This window comes from Protomyctophum parallelum (assembly GCF_964188405.1).
Source record: "Protomyctophum parallelum genome assembly, chromosome: 2".
Taxonomy (NCBI): Eukaryota; Metazoa; Chordata; class Actinopteri; order Myctophiformes; family Myctophidae; genus Protomyctophum; species Protomyctophum parallelum.
Window position 1 is genome coordinate 38436185 of NC_139699.1, and position 12500 is coordinate 38448684.

A 12500-nucleotide genomic window follows, 5' to 3' on the forward strand; every position below is an offset into this window, starting at 1 on the left:
CTGTGGTTTTGTTCTGGAGATTTTCATCTCGCTCCTCACCGTTCCGTCTGATTGACAGCTAAGCTCAGGTATGAAAACAAACAGTTACCTTTGGAATTGGCGGGTGAAAAGAAATCCGCCACTAATTCTCTTTCATGAGCCTTCCTTTTCCATAGCCGTGCCTGTGCTAAGCCCCTAACAGCATGCAGGGCCAGAAGTGATAAAGCTTTAGAGTCATTAAAACCTAACTATTCCTATTCTCTGTGCCTCCCTTCAGTGTCCCCCTATACACTGGATTATGGATCTCTTTTCAACGGACACCAGTAACTTAAAACAAAATGCTGTGACCTCGGATTCACCACATTTCACAACAGAAACCCACACAATACGTAATTATGGATGTGTCACCTGAAAATATAAACGGTTGAATGGGTTTGTAAAACCTTTAAGAGGAAAATCCCTGATGTTGTTGATACCATTGTTTTGTTTACTGTACTTGCGTGTTCTCCACAAGAGGATAAAGTATCCGGGGCATGTTTGAACACAAGTCTAGCGAAAGAATGTCTTTCTTTTCCTGGATGGAGCCCTCAGTCAAATTCAGTTACAGCTATTGTTCTCTCTGAGAGAGAAACGTTGGTTTCCTAAACTGGTCTGTACCGGCTAGATTCCACCTGTCTAAAACAGATTTTTTTTCCTCAAAAAACTGTCTAAATGTGAAAATGCAATGGATAAGAAACAAGTTTAAAGACATTTCAGATGGAATGCCACTGATCAAAGAAACAAACTGTGTGTTATTCACATTCACTTTAAAGCAAAGAGAATTTTTTTTCACATTTTTACTTATCTGTCAAGGTAATCAAAAAGCTTGTTTCTTTTTTTCACTTTTTTTTTTTTTAATCGAACAATGTCACAAGGTACTGTAACCTACTAGGTTCACAATATAATTGCTTGTGTATTGAATGAATGGTGATGAGACATGCAAGGCCAGTCTGCCAGTGGGGTAAGCTTTTATCTGAACATCAGCCTTCATGCCCATTTTCTTGCATTCATTTAAATCTACATGCACGCTTGCCCTTTGTATTGATTTTAACCTAATAATTAATGGTACCTCCGATTCATCATAACACTTTAGATCTTAATCATAAGGTGTTTTCTGCGAGGTACCTTTGTTTGTGTTTTAATTAGGTGGACCTTGCACGGCTGCAACCCTGGGCTTCTTTAATAATTGGCCGTATTTACATCAGGCAGACTTCAAACACAGAGAGAGACATTTGTAAGGGGGAGCACAAAGCAGCCCTTTGAAATATCTACAGTCATATGAAATGGCATGCTAATTAAAAATCTAAGGCTGCCAGTATGATAGGAAAAGCATTTATATTGGTGACTGCGGAGTATAGACTGTTTCCAATCCACACACATCAACAGACAGAGGCCGTTGTGTGTATTATCAAGACTCCCTACCTGTTTACACACCAGCATGTAACCTTACCATTCCATTCATCTAACAAGAAAGAAATGCCCTGTAATTTAATAGATCTGCTTTCAAAAGGCTAAATCATTTTCAAAATTTTATCCACTGCACTTTGATCTACAGTGGCATGTACCAGGGCAGGTACAATGAATCTAGTTCACCAAGCCATGATTTATCCGTCAGTTCATTAAGGTTATTGCCAATGAATGACTTATTAGAACATTTGTGTTTTTTTTTTCCCCTTCTTTTTCTATTTGTCCCCCTCTTGCACATGATGGAAAATCTTAATATAAATGTCTCTGTGTGTACGTGCGTACTTTACTGTGTGTACGCGTGTACTTTACTGTACGTATGTACGTCTGTAACATAACTCGAGAACCGTTCGGCCCACCGACTTCAAATTTGACACACGCGTTCCACACCACCACAGGTGAGTGCAGTGCCCGGTGTCACAAGAACCAGCACAAAAGTCTCCGCCCGGGCTCTGGACAGGAGTGTACAGGGTTTGATGAGGGCCAGAGTTTTCGCCGGCTGCCGGGCGCAGCTGCAATAATAACTTTGGGTCGGACCCATCTAGAGTTTGAATGGACAGGTATCAGTCAAAAGGGAGACGTCGAAGAGGAAGGACGGGTGGGGAAGGATCAACATATTGAATGTCAGAACAGGTGAACTCCATATATTGAGATCTAAGGGTTTGAGGTTTGAGACGGCCATTATGTGACGTGTCACGAGGCGTGATGTCACGAGGTGTGACCATATATGGAGGTGTGATGTCAAGAGTGATGTCACGCCTCCACCATATGTAGGCGTGATGCCATGAGGCGTGACCATATATGGAGGCGTGACCGACCAACCAACCAACCAACCAACTGACGGGAGATGCAGGTTTTCATAGTGAACTGCGACCTTTGGTCGCAACAAATATCAATGTTAACAATAAACAAGAGGATATATAATCATTAGAGCATCATGTAACTTTCCTCTTCTACCCTGGATTTGAACCTGTGCTGACATTTTTTATCATTGAGCTAATAGAGGCCTGCTTGTTTGTGTGTGATGTTTACAAACGGAGCAGCCACATTATTATAAACATACATTATATATATATATATATATATATATATATCAAAAAGAGGTTCTGACAGCCAAAGAGAAAGAAAGAAAAAAGATATTCTAAATGAGAGACAGGAAGTGGAGTGTTGTAAGGAGCAGGCTGGTGCTATCAGCCAGCTGGTATTGTGCCGTCCTGAGCTGTATAAACACCAGGCTCTCAGTAACAGTCAGTGCTAAGGACTGAAGCAGCAGCCCGGCCCAGCCCAGGCCCACCTTCACTCTGTCATAAACAGAGATTTGGGAGGCGGTGTGCTGAGCTGTGCCGTGCTGAGCTGTGCCGTGCTGTGCTGCTCTTGATACGTTATGCAGGGCGTTCACCGTCAGGGTCAACACATTCCTCTCTGCGATGGGCTCATTCAGTAGAAGACTGTATGCCTCTCATCTCCTCTCCTCAGCCTCTCCTCTCTCCTCATCTCAGTCATGCTCTGTTTATATCAAGCGCACTTTGGCTTTCAAGCTGTGTTCAACAATCACTGGATCGGCATGAACACGCGACACAACTCACAGCTGCCGTGTTACTAGTCTCGGACTGACTGGGGGGACAGCACATCATCTTAAACGGCAAAGACACTAAAAAAACACCAACATTAAAAATAAATAAAAACTCAGACTGTGGGTAAAGGGGGTTGGAATTTTGGGTTATGGAAAGACATGGGCATTCTTTCAAAAGATAAGGGGGAGAGAAATGAACAGTGGAGGGCAGCCAAAGGCTTTTGTTTTATTTCACAGAACATACCGGGCAGTTAAATATAGATATGTCTGATAGGAAAGAGGGTGGTGCTGATTTGAGGGTATGATCTGAGTAAAAGCTTTGTGGTTCAATGCAAACCTACCTTTGACCTCTCCCAGAAGTTCACTTGTGTTGAGCCTCTCCATCTTCTCTTTCCAGTCTTGAGAAAGGAGTTTCTCCACACACGACTCTGAAAGACAGGGAAGGCATTTGTTTTCATTATTAAGATTGCATACAATAATCAAGCGGAATGGAATTTTCACATTAGAATTATTGTAGTCTAGTCTGATGTACAGTTTGTCTTGTTATAAGTCTCTAAATCTATGTACTCATTTGTACAACAAAGAAACTGTATGAAAAGGGAATAATTGCACTTTTTTTACTGTTCCAGGGTGCTTTAAAGGTAATGGCTCAGCCTGATAAATGTGAGGTGGAGTTGAGGGTGGAGTGTGTGCATGTGTGCGCACGCTGCGCATGTGTGTGTGTGTGTGTGTGTGAGTGTGTGTGTGTGTGTGATTGTCATAGTGCGGGCATGTGTGCGTGCAAGGGGGGCGCAGATAGACATTGCAGGGCTAGCATAAGGGCAAAGACAGACATTTAGAGGTAGGTAAGCCGGCGTAAGACTGGCTACATCCGATGCGTCTGCATAGCTGTCTATGATGAGAACAATTAACATTTGTCCAGCGGACAATGAATCACGTTGGAATGGCTGTTATCTGCCGCGCTGTCGCGGAGGTGGCTGATAAAGAACACGTCATGCCGGTTGACCCGGGCCTCCACCGTCCTGGCACCGCTGAGGGTCAGCCCGCTCCATCAAGCACCACCACTGCAGCCCTCCATCCCTCCACCTTGAAGCCACCGTCTCCAACGAGACCTGCCCCCAATCTGAACCAGACCGAGACACCCACTGTACGGATCCATCATGCATTCAGATGAGACTTCCAACACTGCAGAGTCTGCTGAAATGTGTGACAGCGCTGTGCAGAACCATCTCTGATTAATAGTTATTAAGCTATTTAGAAACAATTATCGCAATGTCTACAGTTTTAACTTCTTGCAAACTATGGAATCTGCGCGAGTCCATGGAGATATTAGCCACAGGTTTTCGATAATTTGCCTGAAGATGATATCATTTGTAAAACTGTGTGTTTGTCTCCTCTGGGAATGAGAAAAAAAAGGCTAAATCCAAAGCGGACACGCTTGCTATTACCAGAAAGCCCTGGGGCTCCATAAGGAATGGATCTAACTACTATGTATGTCTCACAATGGCTCAGTTGTGGACACAACTCATTTAACAAAAGGGCATGATTCATAAGCACATTTGTGTTCTGGATGATTTCATGGAAGTGCTTTTCTTTCCCAGGTTGCTGTAGTTGTCATGTGTTCTTATGGCAATAGCAAGCATGCAGCCTAAAAAGATTGTATCTCCAGCTGAATGTGTGTGTGTGTGTGTGTGTGTGTGTGTGTGTGTGTGTGTGTGTGTGTGTGTGTGTGTGTGTGTGTGTGTGTGTGTGTGTGTGTGTGTGTGTGTGTGTGTGTGTGAGAGAGCGAGAGAGAGACTGTCACAGGCAATACTGTGCATGGTTTGTGTTCTGCCGCTACTATTCCCGACATCAAACGCAGAGGAGATTTACACAGTTTAAAATGTACACAACCATCGGTTCCTTTTATCCTTCAGTAACATCTCCTGCCCTCCACTTCCACAAACCAAACAGCACAACTCCCTCTGACAAACATGTCCACTTCACAGGAACTGGGAGTAATAGGGGGTCAGTGATTCTTGTGGCCCTGTTTAAGGATGGCTTTCAGAGAGATCATGCAGAGTGGCCCTTTTTGTTTGACTGTCCACTTCCTGTGATGTGGGACGACGGGACATCTCCACCTCACAGTCATTATAACATTACTACATTCACTTTCCAATTCTCGACTCACAGTTTTTCCTGTTGACCCGGAGGAAAGGCAAGGTAAAAGGTAATGTGTGTACATGTTGATCCTCATCAACAAAACCCCTACAGATAATTTGCTAGACACCCACCAAAGTAACCATGATACACTTAAACGGCTTAGGGTCAATGTGGAGGGGAATTAATGCCCATACACACTGTTAATATGCACACATATGCTGTTTCTCCATTTTACACACACACACACACACGCACACGCACACGCACACGCACACGCACACGCACACGCACACGCACACGCACACACACACACACACACACACACACACACACACACACACACACACACACACACACACTTTCATCACAGATGCTGCTCCAGCACTTGATCATTAAGGAATGCACCAACTGTTGGAGATAATGTGGTGCCAGCTTCCATTCTACTCCACTCCTCCCCCTGCCTCCCACCCTCTCTCCCTCCCAGGAGTGTTTCGGCTGCCTCGCCTCTCCATCCCCTCCACTGTGGCCAGACACGACCTGCCAAGTCCTCCAACAGGAGAGGCTACAGCTGGAATGTACTGCTGCCCTCCCAACCTTCCACCTGGGAGAGGTGAATAATGACCCGGATTAGTCTATAAAATAACTCTCAAAACACCTTTCAGTGTTCGACCAGCACGGACAAAACAGGCAAACCCCAAAATGGAACTCAGTGAAAACACAGCAGCAGTGTAATTTTCGTGCAGGCGTGCTTGAAGAAAACACAGGGTAAATGACTCAGATGTCTGGCTTGTTTCAAAGCACCCTTCTACAGGCTTCTTTTTTTTTCTCTGCGGAATTTAGATTAATAGTTGGAACGCTATTTCAGTTTCTGAAATTCCTGTCTGTCATCTCTGGAGACGTACAATATGCCAATAGAAACATGTTTGGTTAATATCAAAATAATAGTTACTGTCAGATTAAGGCGCTTAGAATGTTAGAAATTAAGCCACACTGTGCTCTACCAAAGACCAACTTATTAATTCTGCGATACAGGGCTCACACTTCATCGGACACACTCACTGGATATGAAATGCATTTGCGGTGGAAATGCAAGCATGTTATAAACATTAAACTAGCACATTATTCGGAGGGAATTAGCTGAAGACAAGAGAAGTGAAGAATCCATTGAGTTTATTTTTATTTTCCTACGAGGACTCTTAAATCCACCCCCTCCTCCCTTTTTCTGTCTTCCCCTCCTCTCCAGATAAAATGCTCTGTGGCGAGGGAACGGGCCATTCAGTTGGGATGAGAATGGAATGAAAACAATAGCTCTTATCGGGCTCTTATTTACATTTTCCCAGCATCCTTGCTGTAGACAGCTTGGCTTGTCACTGAGCCCAGATCGCCCCACTGGACCAAGACCAACATCCTCCGGCCCCAGTGATTCCAACGGCCCCTATGGACCTATGCCTGGCACAGACCTACGCCACTCTGCAGCTAGCACTGATAGTAACATACAAGACAAAACTACTGGGATATGTGTCCAAGAAGTCTTCCCTGGAGAAGGGAGAGGTCTCTGGACCCCTAAGCTTGTCTGAGTCTCATTGTCCTCTCTCCTGAGCCAGTGCTGTAGAACTGGAAATGTGCCTCGTATCCATTCCCTTTCCAGACTTTCTTCAGAGTTCCCGAGTGGGGCTTATTTGGCAATGCCGGGAAAGAGCAAAGAGTTACCAGCGATTTGATACTGTGAATATTAATGTGTATTAATGTGTATGTGCTATCTTTTGCTGTAATCTCTGGTATATAGCTTGTTCGTGCAGGCATTCCGTGATCTGCTTGATGTGGGTAAGCAGGTAGAATGGATTGAGACACCTACAACCTAGATGAACTGGCTAGATTAGTTATACCGTTCTTTCACTGTATTAATAACAAAGCTAATGGTTCTCATAAATCTGAACAAGAGAATGTTTCTGGGATGGTGTTTGATATAAACACAGCTTTCAGCACCTGGCAGTCATTGCTGCCAGAATATCATGTTCAGCATAAACCGCAGTAGTGGAACTAAGAGGCATGTTATCGCTGACAAGCTCACCTGACACTGGAAGACTACAACCTCTCTTACTGTAAATGGAACTGAAGACATACTGTCTATTTGTCTGTCTTTGTGTGTGTGTGTGTGTGTGTGTGTGTGTGTGTGTGTGTGTGTGTGTGTGTGTGTGTGTGTGTGTGTGTCTCACTCATTCTCTCTCTCTCTCTCTCTCTCTCTCTCTCTCTCTCTCTCTCTCCTTAATCTTCTTTTTACACTCACTCTCAAGTCGTTCTCTAGCTGATGTCTTAAAGCTACAACTCATAATCTGAATTAATGTTTTATTGAGCATACTGTAAAAAGTTACTTTAATAAACTGAGTGGTAGTTGGCTATAAACAACTGTTTGTGGGGCAGAGCTAGGAGAAAGTCGTTTGTTAATTTATCGTTTTATTGCAGCCTTAAACAGAGTGGTTCAATCAAGGGATCATCAGACACTGCGGTTATGCTCAAATCACTGAGCAGAACGCAAAGGAAACAAATAAATTCACTCACAAGCAAATCAAACCTAGTCAATTTGGAGCTGAAATGACCTGTAAAATGTGGACCATAACAACTCATGGTACTCTGTTATCTACTTTTCAACTGGCCGTATAGATTGCATTGGGTAATCATAATCTGGTGCATATTAAAGTGAAACATGCCAGCACTAACAATGCTTGAGAAATTCTCACATTCATTTATGAAAGTTATTTGTAAAGGTTTAAAGCACTCCGTTTGTTGTGGCAACACAAGTCCGCCAACAGATTTAAAAATAAACTTGCTTTAGAGTTGCAATGCACAAAAATGTCTTTAAAACCCTCAGCAGTGGCTGTTACATTGCGTTCCATGTTCTATCCAAGCACCATTTTCTACATCTGGTGGAAGATCCACCTTGTGTGCTATTCTCCCTGGAGATAGATGCTACTTGTGTTGAGTGTTTGTTGTGTTGAAAGGCCATCGACATAGAGAAGAGAGTCAAAGCAGTCATAAGTCACTCTTAACAGACTAGAGACCTCCCGTTTAGCATCTGCCTTGTATATCAGTCGTCTCAGCCTCAAGGGGAAACATGTAATTACCAAATCAATGATCAACTGACACTGGCAATATAAATAATTTCCTCCTCGGAACGCAGAGGCCTTATAAACGGAGGCAGGAAAGCGATGCTGTAGGCTAGTGGATGTGTTTCATTAAGAGGCAGAGGGGCCCACAGCGAAAGAGAGGAGTTAACCTAAACTACATGTATGTAAAAACTATAGGCATTTTTATTGTACTGCTTTGAAAGAATGTACTTTGTGTGAAAACGAAGCCATCTTAAAATCCATAGACTAAATCTAAGTTAAAAATCACACCCGTGTGAAGTGAGGGGCACTCTTATTACAATTTGCAATTTAGGCATTTAGCAGACACTCTTAATCCAGAGCGACTTACATTAAGCAAGAAGAAAAACATGGCAATACCATCATATACTATCATGAATCACACGTAACAGTGGAAGATCTATATAATGAACTATGCATATACTGTATACTATAAAATGCTATGTCTACATAAAATGCTATCTAAGTTACTTAAGTTGAGCCTTTGCATACGCCTGTAAGGTCGTCACGGTTAGGGCAAGTGCTACGGGCAAAGATGGAGTGTGAAAACCTTTTCACACTCCATCTTTGCCCTTTTTTTTTCTTCCGCTGTAGGTTTTCAGACTACAGCGGAAGATTTGGAGTGAGTCTGCTGTTCTGATTGCAACAGGAAGTACATTCCATAGTTTTGGAGCCAGAAGGGAGAAGAGTTTGGGACATGTGGAGCGTTGTCCCACCGTTTTTAGTGAAGGTACTTCATTGTACATCATCATGACATAAAACAGACACTATGCCTATTTGCTCACACTATGAGGTAGATTTCTCCATTCATTGTCAATGGTTATTTAATATTTGTGTAGGACAAAGTTTGACACCATAGTATGCCTATTTGCTCAGACACTATGATGTCGGAGAAAGTTTAAGAAAAAGTTTAAGAAAAAACATGTCTGAAGAACATTTGAAGTTAAATAAACTAGGCCGGTGCCTGGCTGTAGAGCACCAAGTCGGTAACGATGGAAGTTGGAGATCCATGCTCCACCCAGCTATGCAATAAGTGTCAGAGTACCCGTTCCACCCATCTATCTGTGTCCCTTTTATGCCCATAAATGGAGATTTCTCTATCCGTCTCTCTGTGTCCCTTTATTCCTATATCTGTGTCAGACATGTCCAAGTGTTGTGATGTCAGAACAGGCCAGCTCCATATATGGAGATATTAGGGGAGATCAGGTCCAGAGCCGGTTCTGGACAACCGGTTATCCAACGGACTCGACACCGGGCACTGCACTCTCTGTGGTGGTGTGGAACGACACCGGGCACTGCACTCTCTGTGGTGGTGTGGAACGACACCGGGCACTGCACTCTCTGTGGTGGTGTGGAACGACACCGGGCACTGCACTCTCTGTGGTGGTGTGGAACGACTCGACACCGGGCACTGCACTCTCTGTGGTGGTGTGGAACGACTCGACACCGGGCACTGCACTCTCTGTGGTGGTGTGGAACGACACCGGGCACTGCACTCTCTGTGGTGGTGTGGAACGACACCAGGCACTGCACTCTCTGTGGTGGTGTGGAACGACACCGGGCACTGCACTCTCTTTGGTGGTGTGGAACGACACCGGGCACTGCACTCTCTGTGGTGGTGTGGAACGACACCGGGCACTGCACTCTCTGTGGTGGTGTGGAACGGGTGTGTCCAATTTGAAGTTGTGGGGCGAACTGTTTTCGAGTTACGTGGATTACAGACGTACACACGTCCGTACTACACATGTAGAGACTTGGTGCATTTATAGATAGATACTGAATTTGAAATGGACACAGCTCAATGTTATTATTTATGTTTAGAATGATGTTCTGGCCTGTGAACACTGACGTGAATGTAATAAGCTTAGAAAGAATCTGGGTTTTGCCGTTTCTCATGTCATGAGAAAATAACAGCACTTATTTATCAATATTTATATGTACATGAATACATACAGTAGGACCATAGTAAGGTTTGACAGATATCAGAAGCTTTTTGCAGCGCACAGAGATCTCTCTCCCTGTGTGTGTGTGTGTGTGTGTGTGTGTGTGTGTGTGTGTGTGCGTGCGTGCGTGCATGCATGCGTGCATTAGAGAGAGAGACGCAGTGTCTTGACGCATGTGCTGTCCAACAGATGTTCCTACTATACTGTACTGTATATTTTGGTAAACAGAGATATTTTATGCCAGGGAAATGAAACGACTGTGAAAGGCGTGTTGTTGATGACTGTATATGCACTGTCAAATAGGTCTACATCTATAAGGTAGCATATAGCCTATACTTGTATAGACATATATCACCCTGTGCTCATACTACATAAATCTTTGTGTTTGTCTTTGAACACAAAATGCATTTTGAGAACCCACAAATTTTCGTGCTTCGCGCGCACACTGTGTACACTTTACATATAACGAGCACTTGTGCAAGCTAGGTATTAGAATAAAATATTTTGAAGTGACAACACTCCATATTTTGATGACGGAGGGTAATATTTTCTTCTTGAGTTGAGCCATTGTTTTGCATCAGTTGCACACTGGCAGGAGCTGTCTCATCATGCTAAATGTATACTCTGATGTACCATGGTGTCATGCACCGGTCGGTGTCGTGCCTGAAAATAGCAGATCACCGCGTCAATCGGCTATTCCCGACACAACAACATCATGTGACGAAATATAAATCAGGCTACAGGTGATGAGCTGCAGTAGCATGGCATCTCCCTGCTGCTCTACACAAGCATTCAAAACAAATCAAAAGTCGAGAGTGGTAAAAAAGCAAATAGCTGTGACAAACTGCAAGAAATCTTTTGAATATCTTAATCACAGAGACACTAAAAACAAGACCTCATCATTGCACTAAATAAAACATAATAATTACAAGTGGCAGGCAGGGAAGTGAAATGCAGAGAGAAAACATGTTTTGTCATTCTACTGCATGGTCCCAGAGACAACAGCTGCAAAATACTCCTGAAGTCTCCATAATCATGACGTTATTGAAGTGAGGACAAAAAGGGCACTAATTGCAAGGGAGCAATCTGAACGCAATAGGTTACACACCCGGGTGATGCTGCACAATGCAAACGCTAAAGAGGGGAGATTGAAATAAAAAAAAATACAAAAAACACTCTGAACACAACACTACGTTGTTGCTCATTTTCTGGCAATTACTTTCAGTTTTAATGACCTCCATCATTTCCAGAGGAATCTTTTGGTGCAGTTACAAAAATTCCAGCTTTTAAATATGTAAATGTTAGTGCTGGCATGCATGGGTGAAGAGGTCCGGCTGCTTGAGGTATGCCAATGCATTGTGGAGCACCTGCACCTCTTGGAGGGCTTGATTTAATTGACACCTAATACGACTCATTATTCCACTTGGTGAATATCCCTGTTAGTCACCTGTTAGACTCTCCTATAAGAGCCATTTGGCCTTATAAACAGCTGCTATAAATAGTAGCTACCTGGCTGCCATGCTCATCACTGAAGGTTGTGACAGATTTCCACTTTGTTTCCTTTCCTCCCTCTCTTCCTTCTTCCCTTCCCTTCCTCTTCCTTGCTTCCTTCCTCCCTCTTTTTCCCTTCCTTCCTATTTTCTATCATCCTTCGTGATATACTTCCTCTCCAGCCTGCCTGAAGGAGAGTTGTCTGAGGTCATTGCCTGAAATCAGGTCAAGTACCCAAATACATGTTTTTCCTAATGAGATCAAGGTCTATTTACATAGAAGGCTGAGTCATGTTTGTGGAAGCTTATTATATATATATATATATATATATATGTATCCTATGTATATATACATACTATATATATATACACTGTGTATATATAGATACCCGGAAGTTATGCGGGAATGCCTACTGAGTGGCAAAAAACTACTTTCTGTCCTTAACAGCCCATACATCCAAACAGAAAAGTCCTATTTGATTGCATTAAATGACTTTAAACAACATTAAATTAACTTTGCCACTCGATTTTCCACTCGATCTGCCATTCACTTTATGTATGCGCATATACCTCTCTCTCTCTCTCTCTCTCTCTCTCTCTATATATATATATATATATATATATATATATATATATATATATTTATATGCCTACACACACACACACACACACACACACACACACACACACACACACACACACACACACACACACACACACACACTGT

General features: G+C 43.1%; 1 protein-coding gene across 10 annotated transcripts in view; it reads right to left on the reverse strand.

Annotated features, from left to right (window-relative positions):
• sox6 (SRY-box transcription factor 6) overlaps positions 1-12500 on the reverse strand; it is a 174884-nt gene that overhangs the window by 81360 nt on the left and 81024 nt on the right. For all 10 annotated transcript variants that reach the window (XM_083759969.1, XM_083759973.1, XM_083759976.1 and 7 more), the window contains one exon: positions 3397-3483. In XM_083759969.1, the coding sequence (XP_083616095.1) occupies positions 3397-3483 (87 nt within the window). The remainder of the gene's footprint in view (positions 1-3396; positions 3484-12500) is intronic.